At 42.5% G+C, this 15,154-nt stretch overlaps 2 protein-coding genes across 4 annotated transcripts in view; one reads left to right on the top strand and one right to left on the bottom strand.

The window, feature by feature from the left end:
- The window catches only part of LOC127047952 (uncharacterized), a 438,685-nt gene that overhangs the window by 113,227 nt on the left and 310,304 nt on the right, over positions 1 to 15,154 (top strand). The window lies entirely within an intron of this gene.
- The window catches only part of ANKRD55 (ankyrin repeat domain 55), a 72,351-nt gene continuing 66,033 nt past the window's right edge, over positions 8,837 to 15,154 (bottom strand). For 2 of the 3 annotated variants that reach the window (XM_050946959.1, XM_050946958.1), the window contains exon 11: positions 8,837 to 9,860. In XM_050946959.1, coding sequence (XP_050802916.1) covers positions 9,577 to 9,860 — 284 coding nt within the window. In that variant the 3' untranslated portion in view covers positions 8,837 to 9,576. The remainder of the gene's footprint in view (positions 9,861 to 15,154) is intronic. The other variant, XM_050946960.1, reaches the window with a different exon arrangement.

Consider the following 15,154-nt stretch of genomic DNA (forward strand, 5'->3'; position numbering starts at 1 on the left):
AGCTGGATGATCAATGCTGACTGCTTCCAAGTTTCTCAAGCATAAAAAAATTGAACTCTAATTTTTCCTGAGAAGTACATAAGACTAATTATGTATTCTCGTCAAGATATCACTATAATGTTTTTCCTAAGATGACTTCTTGGGCCCATTTCAAGGCCTGATTTCTGCTGTGCAGAAAACATTTCAAAAAAAGTTTTCAATGTAAATTGCTCATCTTGAATCTAGCATTGACTTTGTGTAAGGCTCTTAACTGAACAGTGATCTGATATGTTTAAGCTATAGAGTGACCTTTTTTAAAAAAGAAAGAAAAGGAAAAATAATTTGAAATACAGATTGACTTGAGAGACTGTAAATGTAACATGTCTTGCTTACACATAGGCTATACCAGAAAACACCACATGGAATTGAGAAACACACACACACACACACACACAAGTTAGAGCAAATTCTTCTGACAGAGAAGCCACTGATGAACTACAGAGACTTGAGAAGCAGGGCACAGATGATTAATTAAATTAAGATTATATTAATCTAATTGGAAATTCAAAAAAAAGACTTGAACTGCATATTAACACAGAGGTTAGCACTATAAGGACTTTCTCCAGTACTTTATGAAAATACATTTATTAAAGGCAGTTTGATTTATAGATGGAAACAACCCCTACTTGTGCATCTCAAACTGAAACTGATGTTTTAAGATTCTGGTTAATACACAATAACATTACAGAAATATTAGGTGCTTTAGCTGAGGTCTGGATGGCTATGAGTATTGGTAATGGGATAACAAGCTTTTAAGTTTAGGTCACTCATTGAAATCCAGCTCAGGCCACTAGTCACTAACAGTAGTCATCATCTGATGACTATTTGGTGACCTCTATGAACCGGGTTGATTATTTCAATTCAATTCTCAGAGGACAGTTGTATGCATAATTAGGGTTGGCACCCTCATTGCTGGCAGTGTCAGAAGAGCAGAACATGGAAACTTAACTAAGATCTTACCCCAGAGATGGTCCATCCAATAAATCAGGGGTGAGACATTGCTGGGAAATTTGCTATACTGTTCCCTGAGCTGTAGATAAAAGATCTCATTGTCCAGTGCTGTTCATTTGGCACCTTGTATGAATGAAAATGATATGCCTATGTCCTTAAGAAGAGAGTGTGTTGGAGATGGCAAATATGCAATACAATGATGAGCTGTGTCAGATTTGGTGTCTCCAGGATGGCAATGTGAAAAGACAGAGTTTTAGTTTGGAATTAGATTTTGGTTTGGAGAATGGAAGACTGGCTGTGAAGATGGTGTAAGAACTGGGAAAGAAAACTTTTTGCTGCGTGAATGGCTGTTGCATCTCCTGACTGTGTGCCTTCACCTTGTGGCAAACAGCCACTGCATATTGATTTTATCCTTTGTTCATTTTCTCCATAAGCTATTGTAATTGCTATATGATAGGTTCAGGTGACACCCTCTTTGCATAGTTCCTCAGCCTGTCATTTTCTTCACAAAATCTTCAAGTGCATTCAACCTGCATGTGCTTCGTACACAAATATTGTATCTAGTAACAGAGGTGCCAACTTTCTAATTTCCCTGGGGGTGCTCGACTCCCACTTTGCCCCAGGCCCCATTCCCATCCCACCCCTTCCCCAAGGCCCCACCCCACCCACCCCATCCTGTTCTGTCTCCACAGTGCACGCTGCTCTTGCTGCGCCTCTTCCTGCCTCTGCTCCTCTCCCTACCACCTCCTGCACACCACTGAGCAGCTGATCACAGCAGGCGGGAGGCGCTGGGGAGATGGGAAGGAGCTGATTAGCAGGGCTGCCGGTGGGTGCTGAGGTGGGTGCTCTAGCCCCAGAGCACCCATGGAGTCAGTGCCTATGTGGCAGGGAGGTGGTAGGAGAACCCAGGCCCGCCCACTCCACTGGATTCCAGCTCTGGGCCCTGTAGCTAGACAAGAAGGACCAGGGTTTGCCAGCTCTGACAGTGACTTCCTTCCCCAGGGCTTCTGCAGCTCTCCAGCTTGTTGGTCTATTTCTGGGGTGTTGTCCTTGGGCGGCTCCCTAGCAGTCTGCCAACAGGAGTTCCTTCCTCAAGCATGCTCACGCCTCTAGTCGCCACCTCACCCTTCCGCTTCCCAGCCCTTTTATCCTCCTGCTGTGAGGCTGCGAATCAGCAGTGCCTGTATTAACCCTTTGATTGCTGGGCCACTCTATGACAGGCATTTTTTGCCAAAAAGGTTTTGTCCAAAAATTCCTGACCAGCTTTAGTTTTTGTCTGTCAGAGGCAATGAGCCTGAGGAACTTGGAATATCCCGAGGATAATGGAGGAGGTGGTACTGGAATTCTCCATGTTTTTTTCTTCCAAAGGGTTCAGAGAAGATGCAGCTGCAAGCCTTGACTCACTAGTTCTTTCACATTCTTTCTTTGACACTGATTATTACAAACCATGCATCAGGAATAGTATGGGGAAAGGCCTGAGTTATGCTTTAAAATAGTTGTAGTAGAACAGCATCATGTGAGATAGAATTGCACAATAACCACAACCTGGGTGTAAAAGCTGATCCTGCAACAGGCTCAAGTTTGGAAAAAAGGAACTAAAAACAGATGTTACTTAGTAGTAACAAATCTGATCATATACTAGAGGGAAGCTGAGCTGTGGAACAAGTTCTTCCACATATTATGTTTCTGTATGGAGCCAGCAAAATTTCTGAGTAGAAATTTGCATGCAGATATCCAGCATTAACTGTCTTGGTGGCAGTAGGGCATAGACATGTGTCTTGCGAGAGAGTTGCACGATAGAACCAGTTCTCTTAATGGATGTCCTGCAAGGTTTAAAGCCATAACTCCTTCTCAGCCCTGCAAGACTTCAGGGAGAATTTCTTGGAAACTGGCAGTTCAGTCTTGGTTTTTGAGAACTTTCTCCCATGTTGGTTGTGTTATGGAAGGAAAACATTGTATCGTCTTCTTCACACGATGGTTAGCAATAAAGAGAGTAACCAAGCACGGAATGGAACTGGTTGTTACAAACAATGACCTTATGGTCTAGGACAATGCCTGTCAACTGCTTATTGGTAACCCCTTATTTGAAGTAAAAAATGTTCACGATCCTCTTACATTTACTATAAAAGTAGAAGTCAAGAATACAGCAATGATAACAATAAGCCTATATATGAATGTTTCAAGTGGTTGACAGAGAATACTTGGCCTTTAAGAATAAAGGTGTGTGGGCAGTGGAGAAGTGAGATTTTCTTTGCTTTAGATTGTATTAAAATGTTCAATACTTTGTGACCTCTCTGATCACCTTTTGAGACCCCCACTAGGAGGTCTTGACCCACTGGTTGAGAAACACCAATCTAGGAAGTTAGTGAGGTCTTGTTTTCCATGGTAAATGTATTTTGAGAAAATAAGGAGGCAGATTTATTAATTGGAAAGGGACCAAGGTAAGAAATCCTAATTGTGTTCCAGAGCCTTGAGAGCCCCTCACAATTCCAAACACATAATAAACTGTGTCAGCTGCCTTCTTGGTTTAACCACATGTGTCTCAAATGAAAGATGGGCTAGGTCCTATCCCCTCAATACTCCACAAAGGGGGCATGTAATTGCCTTAACCCTGCAAATGGTTTTACCTCGTGTTGGGGAATCCCTGGGTGGTGGCATAACCAGCTCTAACCCCCCGCTCCATCTCTTGGCAGAAAGAACATGTGTGCCCAGGAGGTGCTGGCATGTGTAGAATGCAGCAGTGCTCCCATGATCCTTGAGTAACGTAATGGCCTATTAGGGCCATTAGTTGCTGGCATAGTTATAGGAATCTTGAGGTAGTTCTGATTTACATTGGTCAGCCCTTGGGAATACCAGGAATGTTTTCCCTTCTGCTCCCTTTTAGGGCTTTGTGCTGAGTGCAGTGTGGCCCTATGATTCAGAAATGGTAATCTTAATTTAACTTCTCCACTAGGATAGCACAACCTCACTACTGCCAATGAATAGTGCTCTCACTTGCACTTGCAAAGAATGACGTATATCTGGGAGAAAAAGACCCAAGGGACAGTGATAAAGGATTATATAGCTTTCTAAGCTACTGTGGTATGTGATTCCTCACGTGTACTGAAAAATAGCCACACTGAAGATGGAAAAAAGCCTCTGTGAATGAGGACATACTTGGAAAACTGTGAAAAGACATTAGACACTTATTTTTTCAAGAGAGTCTGAAACCACAAACTATGAATACTTTATACACTATGACTTTTAAAAATGTTCAGCTACTACTCAGTAAGGGCACCAGACAAAGAACACCATAAATGTTTGTAAGAGTTCCATGGACAAAGCAGAACTGGCCCTTAAGTGGCTACATGAAGACATTTTAACAGTGGGAAACTGTGTCTGTAGAAGTACGTATTTTTAGTGTGACTTTTAAGATTTTGCTAGTGTGATTTTAAGATCTAACTTACTTTTTCAGATATTATAGTATGTTCACTACTATGGAAACTGAAGACTTTTGAACGAGCATTCATTCCCCCAAATACTGGATTATTTTTTTCCCCATCAGGCTATATGAGGATAGTTGCACAAACATCATCATTTTACACATGAACATTTCTTTCTTTAAACAATAATGACTCCAGTTAAAACATCCTGCACAATATAGTGGAAAGGTGGAACTCTGTATATTGGGGTAAATCTATTACTGGGTGGGGGCAACGGACTAAATACTTAGGCAGATTGGAGTGCATCTTATTTTCAAAAGAAAACATTTTTTGACAGGAGTCAGTCTTTGGTCCTACAAATCTATTGTAAGTGTAAGATGTTGAATGTAAACTGTTACAGTATGTAAATGCATTTGACCATATTGTATTTTGGTTGATAAATATTTCATACGTGTATACATTCATTCCCAGATCCCTGCACTGGGCAAAACTTTCCTCTGAGTGATACTGCTGCAACACCCAAATAGTTATATTGGTGTAACTGACAGGAGAACTTGTCCAAGTCATTTCACCCGTTAAATAAATAAATAAAACCAGTTGTGCCTGCCTCCTAAGGCATTTCTTGGCAGCCAATAATCAATTGTGTTAACCTTAAATACTCCATTTCCTCATTATTTTCCAGGAAAACTCAGGCCACAATGACCTCTTGGGGTTGGAGTAATTACTGGTTCATTTATTGTCTCATATACAGTATTCTCAAATGAACAATATGTTCCCAGTCAAAAGAGAGAAATTGTAAACTTGTTGTCTTTTTATTTATTTACTGCACTGTTATTCCTAGCTTTCATTGCCAAAGAGGTCAGGATAGTTCCTGGTGAGATTGCTTCTGGGAATAACATTGAGTGCTTTCTCAGAGCATGTTCTGGATGTTTTCAAGTTCAATGTTTGGCATACTGTCAATTGTATAATTACCAGAACCTCATGGAAATGCATCAAAATACCATTTCAAAAAAGTGTATGGCCCTGATTCAGGAAAGCACATACATAAGTCCATCTCTATTCAGGGAAGAACCTAAGCACATGCTTAATTTTAAATGGGATGCTTTCCTGATTTGTGGACCACTGGAAAAGAAAAATTATCTTTTGGGGAAAAAGGAAAAAGCATACAGTATGAAAATGTCAGTCGGCTGAGGTTGCCTGGCTAGCATACAAAACACTGTACATTATTATAGTGAGGATGTGTGATACAGTGCTATTATGGAGACTAACAAATTTATTTGAGCATAAGCTTTCGTGGGCTAAAACCCACTTCATCAGATCCATGGAGTGGAAAATACAGTAGGAAGACACACACACACACACACACACACCATGAAAAAATGGATGTTGCCATACTAACTATGAGAGAAACCTTATGCCCAAATAAATTTGTTAGTCTCTAAGGTGCCACAAGTACTCCTCGTTCTTTTTGCTGATACAGACTAACACGGCTACCACTCTGAAACCTGAATGTTATTATAGTGAGCAATGGTGCTTCCAGCTTCAAATTAATCCTACTTGAATTCTACATAGTTTGGATTTTATGTAGTCTTTGGAAGAAAGTATTTTCTTTGATCTAGACATCTTTTCAGCTGAAAATGGCTGGCAACATTAGTTCATTTCTCAGATTTGTCTGCGCAAGACTGATAAAACCTTTATGGACAGGTACATTTGTTACCTGATACTTTATTTTCTGGGAATGACCCGACCCTTAGCCCAAGCCTGGTCGTGCTGTCTCACTCTTCTTAGAATATTGGAGGCAGTTCAGACTTGTCCAGGGATCTATTGGCTGTGTCCCGATCCACATGAATGCTCCCAAAGCTGTAAGGAAACATTCCATTCTTATTAGTAGATTATATATAATGTTTTAGGTAGTAATGCTTTTTTACCTGAAGAACTTGCCTTAGGTGGGGAAGGCTAAGCAAGTGGTTAGTCCAGAAAAGAAACAATGCTACTTTATTCATCTTTACAGGTAATACATTTTCCATTCTGGATCATGACTTCTCTCCCAGTCTCTAGATTAAGGTGATCCAGGGCCCTAGAGACACCATCATATGGGGCTGCTGTGGCCTTGCCCCCACTTGGAATCATAGAGACCAACTACATAACAGCTAACTGCTGGACTGGTACATGGCCCGACACCACTTCTCTGTCGGCAGTCTAGGGTCCTCCTACTCCCTGGACAGGCAGAGCTGGGAGGAGACACTTCCCTCGGAGTAGGGGCTGAGTCCCCATTCCTCTCAAGAACAGCAGGGGCTGTGGCAGAAGGATCCCCTTGCTTTCCAGAGACGCAAAGGCCTTGGCATGGGGGTCCATGTCCCCCCAGGAGAAGAAGCAGAGTCCCTCTTCCTGCAAGCCAACAGGCATCTGCTTCTTTCATCCTGCAAAGGACAAGAGTGGCAACAGGGGGTCATTAAGTACTTACCCGAGAAGCCAGGGTGTATCTGCTTCAGTGAATGTTTGGTGGGCCAGGCCACACACAGTGCCCCTTTTGGGCCAGCCTTAGAGTTCACACCCTATTGAGAGGCAGGGTACATGTCTCAGAGCTATTGTTTCAGGCAGCGTGCATACAGAGGCAGACATCACTCTGGTAACACTTGGGTCACCTTCTCAAACTTTCCGTGCAACTATGAGGGCTAGAAACTTACTTTTTTCATGAAAGCTTAGGTTCTGATGTAATAACATAGCTCCAGGAGAGTGGGTCTTGAGACTGTTGTGTTCACATCTGTAGAGTGTTATACACATTCATAGATGTCCAAGTGGTAGGTTTGCAGATTTCCTCTGTAGTGGCTGCCACCCTTTTTGCCCAGAAGGCTGTTGGGCAATGCATTCAGTGGGCTCTGCATCCTTGTGGAATTGGTTTACCATTGACTGAGTGTGCTTCAGTGATACAGCTTTTTATCCACCTAGCTACAGAGGATTTGGATGCTTTCAGGCCCATGCATTTAGGGCCTGATATTTGCATTAGGTGCTTAGGTGCAAGCACAGGAATCAGGAACCCATTTATGAGTTCTTTCCCCTCTCCTTTCCAAGAACAGCTCTTGACTGTTAAGTGTCCTGAGACAAAAAACTGCCCATGAGAAGGACAAGCCATCCTTTTCTGTGACTAGGTCACCTTGCATTGAAATCAGAAACTTAGGCCTTGTCTACACCACAAAGTTGCAGCGCTGGTGAGGGGGTTACAGCGCTGCAACTTAGGAGGTGTACACATCTGCAGGGCATTACCAGCGCTGCAACTCCCTGTTTGCAGCGCTGGCCGTACACCAGGTCGAACCTCAGGTGTAGAGGATCCAGCGCTGGTGATCCAGCGCTGGTCACCAGGTGTAGACACTCACCAGCGTTTTTCTTGACCTCCGTGGAATAAGCAGGTATCCCAGCATACCTGAGGAAGCCTCTCTGGTAATCAAGCAGGTCTCCTTCCCCGCGGTTTGCTCTCGCGTTCCCCGAACCCCCCTGCAAGCAGGTCTCCTTCCCCGCGGTTTGCTCTCGCGTTCCCCGAACCCCCCCGCAAGCAGGTCTCCTTCCCCGCGGTTTGCAGGGGGGTTCGGAGAACACCGGAGCAAACCGCGGGGAAGGAGACCTGCTTGCAGGGGGATTCGGGGAACACCGGAGCAAACCACGGGGAAGGAGACCTGCTTGCAGGGGGGTTCGGGGAACGCGAGAGCACACCGCGGGGAAGGAGACCTGCTTCCCCGTGGTTTGCTCTTGCGTTCCCCGAACCCCCCTGCAAGCAGGTCTCCGTCCCCGCGGTTTGCTCTGGCGTTCCCCGAACCCCCCTGCAAGCCACCCAACAGCGCTGCAGTGTGGCCACATCTAACAGCACTTGCAGCGCTGGTTGCTGTAAGTGTGGCCACTCTGCAGCGCTGGCCCTACACAGCTGTACTAATACAGCTGTAACAACCAGCGCTGCAAAATTGTAGATGTAGACATACCCTTAGGTATTGGCACTTGCACAGGTTGAATACCTAGGAGTATGTTGTGCTGGCTTTGGCCTCTACTGTGAGGCAGTTAAGAAAGAATCATGTAGCTAATAAAACATGTATCTAAAACTACTTGGGAGTGCTTGTTCCATTCTCATTGGCAGAGTGGGATTTGGAGCTAATCAGCCCACATATTTTACTAGAAATGGAGAAGTAGATTGTTAGCTGAAGACTGTAGTATGGCAAAATAATGAGATGAGCACCCTGATGCAATCATACACTGACTAACTCTGTCAGCCTCCAATGGAATACAGTGTTAGAAAATGTTTTGCAAAAGACCATAGAGCATTCCCCCATATAAATGCAACTCAAATTACTGTTGATTAAAAGGCTTTCAGTTTTGATTTTTTTTTAATTTGTAGATCAGAAGGATTAAATTGATGAAATAACAGCTAATAACACCAATCTGATTGAATTATCCTTGTTATATGAAAATAATAGTGTCTTGTTGTTGAAGAATATAAAGTATTAAGTAAATCAGATACATAAATCAATCTGTACAATCAGCAAACATTTTGAAAGGCCTGTGGTATGTCCCTGTCTGTCCTGCAAAGATTTGTTTTTTGTATTACATTTTTTTTGGCATGTGGAGATCACAAAAATCACAAATTCACAGTGTAGAAAATGTGTTAGAAATAAATTGGAAAATAACAGCTGATTTACCAAAACTGATGTTTCTCTAGAGTTCAGAATTTTAGTTTTTAAAAAAATTGGTTTTCAGCATCAGAGCCTTTGCTTTGTGAACTACAGTAAAACCTGACAAACTCATGTTTCACTTATCAAAACACTCTGACTTATCACACAAATCCTGGCATTCTAGCCCTACTTCTCAGCAAAGATTTAATAGCACAGTGCTGTAGTAAGGTTGTCTGCTATTAGGGTCTCCTTTCACAAAATATACTACAATATATTTACTACTCACTATCAAATTAATCATAAATTAAAACGACACTTAAAATGTCAAAACAATGCACAAAATTCTGTGTGTGATGCAGTATCCTTGCTTTTTAGATTGTTTAATCATTAACAGTCTAGTTCACATCAGCTTTCATTAGTGTGGATTAACGAGGTTCTACCATATAGTAATCTTGTAATAAAAAGCTTAGAAATATTTCCATCTATGTGTTTGAGGCCAGCAAGATGACCTAATTTTCACTGTCTGATTTGCTGGAAGATTTCTTAAAGTATTCCACTGTGAGAGTGGACTCCTTCTGGCTCGGGATAGCAGGCAGGACACGGCTTGTTCTGAGAGATTCCCCTGATAGAACAGGTAAGAAGGAATGCAGTGAATGACTTTGAGAAAGTCCTCCTCTCTGGGTTTTGGAGGTAAGTGCTGGTGGGAGTATAGTTGTGCCAGTCCTTAAGGAGTTTAAAGACAGAGACTTTGACTTCTTGACACCCTGAGAAACTTCAGTAGGTGGTAGCTGGACTGAGGAAAAAAGAGAGAGTGCCCAGAAAGTCAGAAACAAATTCTATAATTTGTCAGTTTGTCACTTTTGTATTCTTGTACGTTTATCTTGTATCATGTGCATTTAAATTGAACCCATGAAACTTAGAAACAGTATAGAAAATGAGCAAAGAATTAAAGTAATTTAAAGCACATCCTGGCAGAACTAATCATGTGTGGAAATACTTTTCTTTATGATAACCAAGCAAACAATGCCAATGACAGATTATTTACAAGGAGTTTTTAGGGCTCTGTGAGCCTGCATAGCTTCACTTTTGATAATCACTGAAACGCATGGATACATATCCAAAACTTATCTGAACATGAATCTTCATGACTCCCTCCCTTCCTTTGACAGTTCTTCAATCTTTGTTCCTTCCTAGCAACCCACCTGATGGGGATTTTCTTTGCACAAGTTTAAGTAAATTCTACAAGCCAACAAGGAGGAGATTCTCCTCTCTTAATCTGATCTAAATCTGGTGTAATGCCACTGAAAACAATAGAATTAATCCAGATGTAGATTGATTAACTAGGGGTCACCAAATGAAATTAATAAGCAGCAGGTTTAAAACAAACAAAAGGAAGTATTTCTTCACACAGCACACAGTTAACTTGTGGAACTCTTTGCTAGAGGATGCTGTGAAGGCCAAGACTATAACAGGGTTCAAAAAAGAACTAGATAAATTCATGGAGGATGGGTCCATCAACGGCTATTAGCCAGGATGGTCAGGGATGGTGTCCCTAGGCTCTGTTTGCCAGAAGCTGGGAATGTGCAACAGGACATGCATCACTTGATTACCTGTTCTGTTCATTTCCTCTGGGGCACCTGGCATTGGGCACTGTCAGAAGACAGGATACTGGGCTTTGTGGACCTTTGGTCTGACCCAGTATGGCCATTCTTATGTTCTTACGATTTAATAGAGGATAATTTGGATCAATTGTTGTTAGAGTCAACAGGTCACATCCTTAGCTGATGTCGGTTGAGTATCTTCACTGAAGTCAATGGAACTATGGCAATTTATATACAGTGAGGATCTTGTCCTACAAGTCCTCTTTAAACAATCTTTGAATTTACCTGTTAAGAGTAGATTTGCTATATATGGAACACTGTAGAATCTATATTTACTGATTAATTGTACCTTTAGAAAGAATAGCAGATCAAAAAATGTGCAGACAAAATAATGGCCTGTTTGTTACACATCTAAGTCTTTTTTTAAAAATATTTTTATTTAGGATATTTTAATAGGTTTACAAATCCTAGCCATATAAATATTAGAGACAATACAATAAATGTTACGACAGTGAGCTTTGGTTTGGCGAAACATGTTGGATCTCTCTACTTAACATAGTGTGTGTGATGCATGTTACAAAGTGAGCATCTTCACACTATCCATGACATATTGTTTCTAGTGATCTATTGAATTATATTTAACAAACCAGGCATGTCTACTGAATGTTAATAAAAATAATTAACTGGTGTGCTTTTTTTGTAGAGGTGAATGTACTTTGAGTATTGAATAAAATGCTAACCAATATCTAAATATCCAGTAATTTGTGACATGTTGGTTACAAATTGCACCCCAGTACTCCACTGACTGGAAATATCCACCACAATTTCTCCAACATTTATCCCCATTCAATCTATAAATATTCTTTAACCTGACTAGTGTGAGCCATCATTGAAACAGTATCTGAAAGACCTTTTTTTAAAAAAAAAAAAAATTCTGCTACACACTGAGATTGCTTGTCCTCTTTTCTAGGTAATTTACCTATCCATATGCTTTTCCCAGTTTGTCTCATATCAACACTTTTTTTGTTAAGAAAGTTGTCTGCAAAGAATGATTATAAATTAGTTATAATGTCTCAGTCACCTAACTGACTATACGCCATCTCTTCTATTAAAGTTGGCTTTCCTTATAAAACAGCTTTTATAGAAAATTAAGAAACATAATGCCTAACTTCAAAGTACTGGTACCATGGAAAGTGAGCCAGTTAAAGCTAGTTTTGAGCTCTAATTAAATTAGAAAAGCCTCTTTGCTGAAAACTGGTCAACTGTTTGTACTCCATGGCCTTTTCAGTCTTTAGACTTTCTGATTCATAAATTGGGTTAAAATCTGGAATATTTGCAATGGGGGAAAGGGATTTACTTTATCTTTAGCTCTATCCCAACCTGTAGTGGAGTCTTCACTTAAGGATGAGTAAATTTCTGGCGGGCATGGTTTTTTCGTAATTGGTCCATGGTAGGCTAGCAATGTTTATACTGCTCCAATTTTCTTGTTAAATAAAAGACCAGGTATTTATCTGGGTTAGAGTGCTCTCAACTTTGAGAGGGCTGGCTTGGTAGTGCCACAGAATATTTGTAATAGCTAATCCACCTTGTTCAATTCATCTAAAGAAAGTATCTGCACTCACACTTCATTTTTTCTTATTCCATATAAAATCTAACACCATCCTCTGTATTTCTGCTAGGCTTTTTATCCAGGATGATTACAGAAAGACTTTGAAAAAAGAAAGATATCCTTGGCAAAATGTTCATTTTGACTGTGACTATTTCTCCCAACCACAAAATGGCATACTTCCCCCAGCACTCCAGATCTCTTTTCATTTGCTGAAGTAGAGATTTGACATTTAAATTATAAAGCTCTTCTAGGTTGTTTGAGATGTGAATTCCCAGATATCTTTGAGTCTTTTTTGGGTGCCCAAGATCATAAGCCACTGTTACCCCACTACTTGTGTGAGTGAGAGCTCTACTGGAGCACGTGTCCATTCCTTGCTACACCATTCTGCCTGTCTCACCAGCAAACTCCTTGAGACTCTGCCAATCTTAACCTTGTGTGATAGGTGGTGCTCACTGGCAGTGTCGCCAAGTAGTTAGGATGATAGGTCTCTACTTTCCCCACTTTCAATGTCTCCCACTGGCTAAGGTCATGTCCTGAGGTAGTCTGCCTTCTGGTGGGCGTCCACTCAACCCTCTGGTCAGGTCATCCATAGCTGCAGATCATCCAGGGGACTGGGCTTGGCATTCAGTACCCCAAGGGGCATCCCCCTTGCTGGGCCCATAGATCTGCAGTCTGTGATCCTCTGGAATGAGCATATTGAGGCCGCAGTATTCCAGTGGCCAGGCATGTGGTCACCATATAATTTTCTGACAGCCTTATTGCATCAGTTAGTGTCCCAGGCCTGTGTCACAACACTCATCCATGTCTGCCAGCTGGGAGAATCTGCATGAATTGCTTGAGCATGACCTGCTCAACTGGAGACACAGCCAACAATGTTCTTTAAGGCTTTGAGCCACTGCTTGAGGCTGGGATCCTGCTGGAAAGTGCTGTTGGTGGGTCTCAGCCATGATATCAAAGATGTATAAAATGACTGCCTTGACCCATGCATAGTCTTGCACATCCATGGCATTGAGGCTCTGATAAACTGCTTGAGCTGTCCTGGTAAGATAAGGTGCCGGCAAAACAGCCAGAGTTCAGATGGCCATTGAGCTGCTGCCACAATCTTCTCAAAACTAGTAAGGAAAGCATCAGAGTTGTCCCCAGCCACCTTACCAGAAGTTTTAGTGTTGGGGCAGGGTTTGGGGTTCTGGACGCAAGATTTGCGCTTGCCCCTGGTGGTTGTGAAAGGGTCACCATCTGCTGGACCAGGTGTCGTTGCTGCTCTGACTGTTGTGCCATCAGCTCCTAGTTGAGCTACTGCTGCTGTCATTGTGATGTTTACTGCTGTTGCTAGTCACCCATTTGTGTTGGAACAGCTGGTTCTGTTAATGCTGGCTGTCCATCAGCCACCTCAACAGTTTGCCCATATCCATGATTTTTTTTTCTTTCAAGGCTTTACCACAGACTTGTGATGACCGCCCCTTTTCCACTAAGTTGCCAAGGGTGGCTCACCGGTGATGTTGCCTAGTGGTTAAGATACTAGGTCTTTACTTACCTCACCTCCAAAGTCTCCCACTGGCTACTGTCATGTCCTGGGGAGGCCTGCCTTCTGGTGGGTGTTAACCTGACCTTCTGGCCAGGTCACCAATTAGCCATATCCTCTGTGGGGAAACAGAGTCTCAAGAAAGATATTGGGCCCCACACCCCCATGAAGGGGTGGTGGGGAGATGACTTTCAATCTGTTTAGTGACCCCTGAGTGTGTTGAGTTCCAGCCAGGCAGTTTGCAAAGTCTTTACCCTCTCTGGCTTTCCCCAAGGGAGAGTCTGGAAGAAAAGGTTTTCGTGCCTTCTGTAACAAGGTGGTTGGTAGGGGAACATGGGCCCTCCAACTCCACTGGGCTCTGGCACCCAGGAGTGCCTTAAGGCTGCCTCCCGGGGTCACTTCTTATCACTCGCTTACTCTGCAAAGTCTTACAGTTTGTCACAGTAGCAAAGGAAAGGAGAATAATTGAAATTTCTGCCCCTCTGGGCTGAGCAAGCAAGGTCTTTCTCCCAGGGAAAGGCTTTTGTAGCATCCTTCAGGAGCTTTTAGGGTAGGTCTCTCTCCCTGTCCTGTCAGGCCTCTTTTGAACTGTCTGGCTCAACCAACGTTGAATAGAGGGGAATGATCACGTCCCTCGATCTGCTGGCAATGCCCCTACTTATATAGCCCAAAGTGCTATTAGCCTTTTTGGCAACAAAGGCACACTGTTGATCCATATCCAGCTTCTTGTTCACTGTAACTCCTAGCTCCTTTTCTGCAGAACTGCTGCTTAGCCACACGGTTCTTAGGCTGTAGCAGTGCATGGGATTCTTTCTTCTTAAGTGCAAGACTCTGCTCTTGTCCTTGTTGAACTTCATCAGATTTCTTTTGGCTCAATCCTCTAATTTGTCTACGTCCCTCTGTATCCTATCCCTACCCTCCAGCGTATCTATCACTCCTCCCAGTTTAGTGTCATCTGCAAACTTGCTGAGGGGGCAATCCATGCCATCCTCAAAATCATTAATGAAGATATTGAACAAAACCAGCCCCAGGACCAACCGTTGAGGAACTCCGCTTGATAAAGGCTGCCAACTAGACATGGAGCCATTGATCACTACCCTTTGAGCCCGATGATCTAGCCAGCTTTCTATCCACCTTATAGTCCATTCATCCAGCCCATACTACTTTAACTTGCTGGCAAGAATACTGTGGAGGACTGTATCAAAAGCTTTGCTAAAGTCAAAGTCCACTACTTTCCCCTCATCCACAGAGCCAGTTATCTCATCATAGAAGGCAATTAGGTTACTGAGGCATGACTTGCCCTTGGTGAATCCATGCGGACTTTCTTGATCACTTTCCTCTCCTCCAAGTGCTTC

This window comes from Gopherus flavomarginatus, chromosome 3, assembly GCF_025201925.1.
Source record: "Gopherus flavomarginatus isolate rGopFla2 chromosome 3, rGopFla2.mat.asm, whole genome shotgun sequence".
Lineage (NCBI taxonomy): Eukaryota > Metazoa > Chordata > Testudines > Testudinidae > Gopherus > Gopherus flavomarginatus.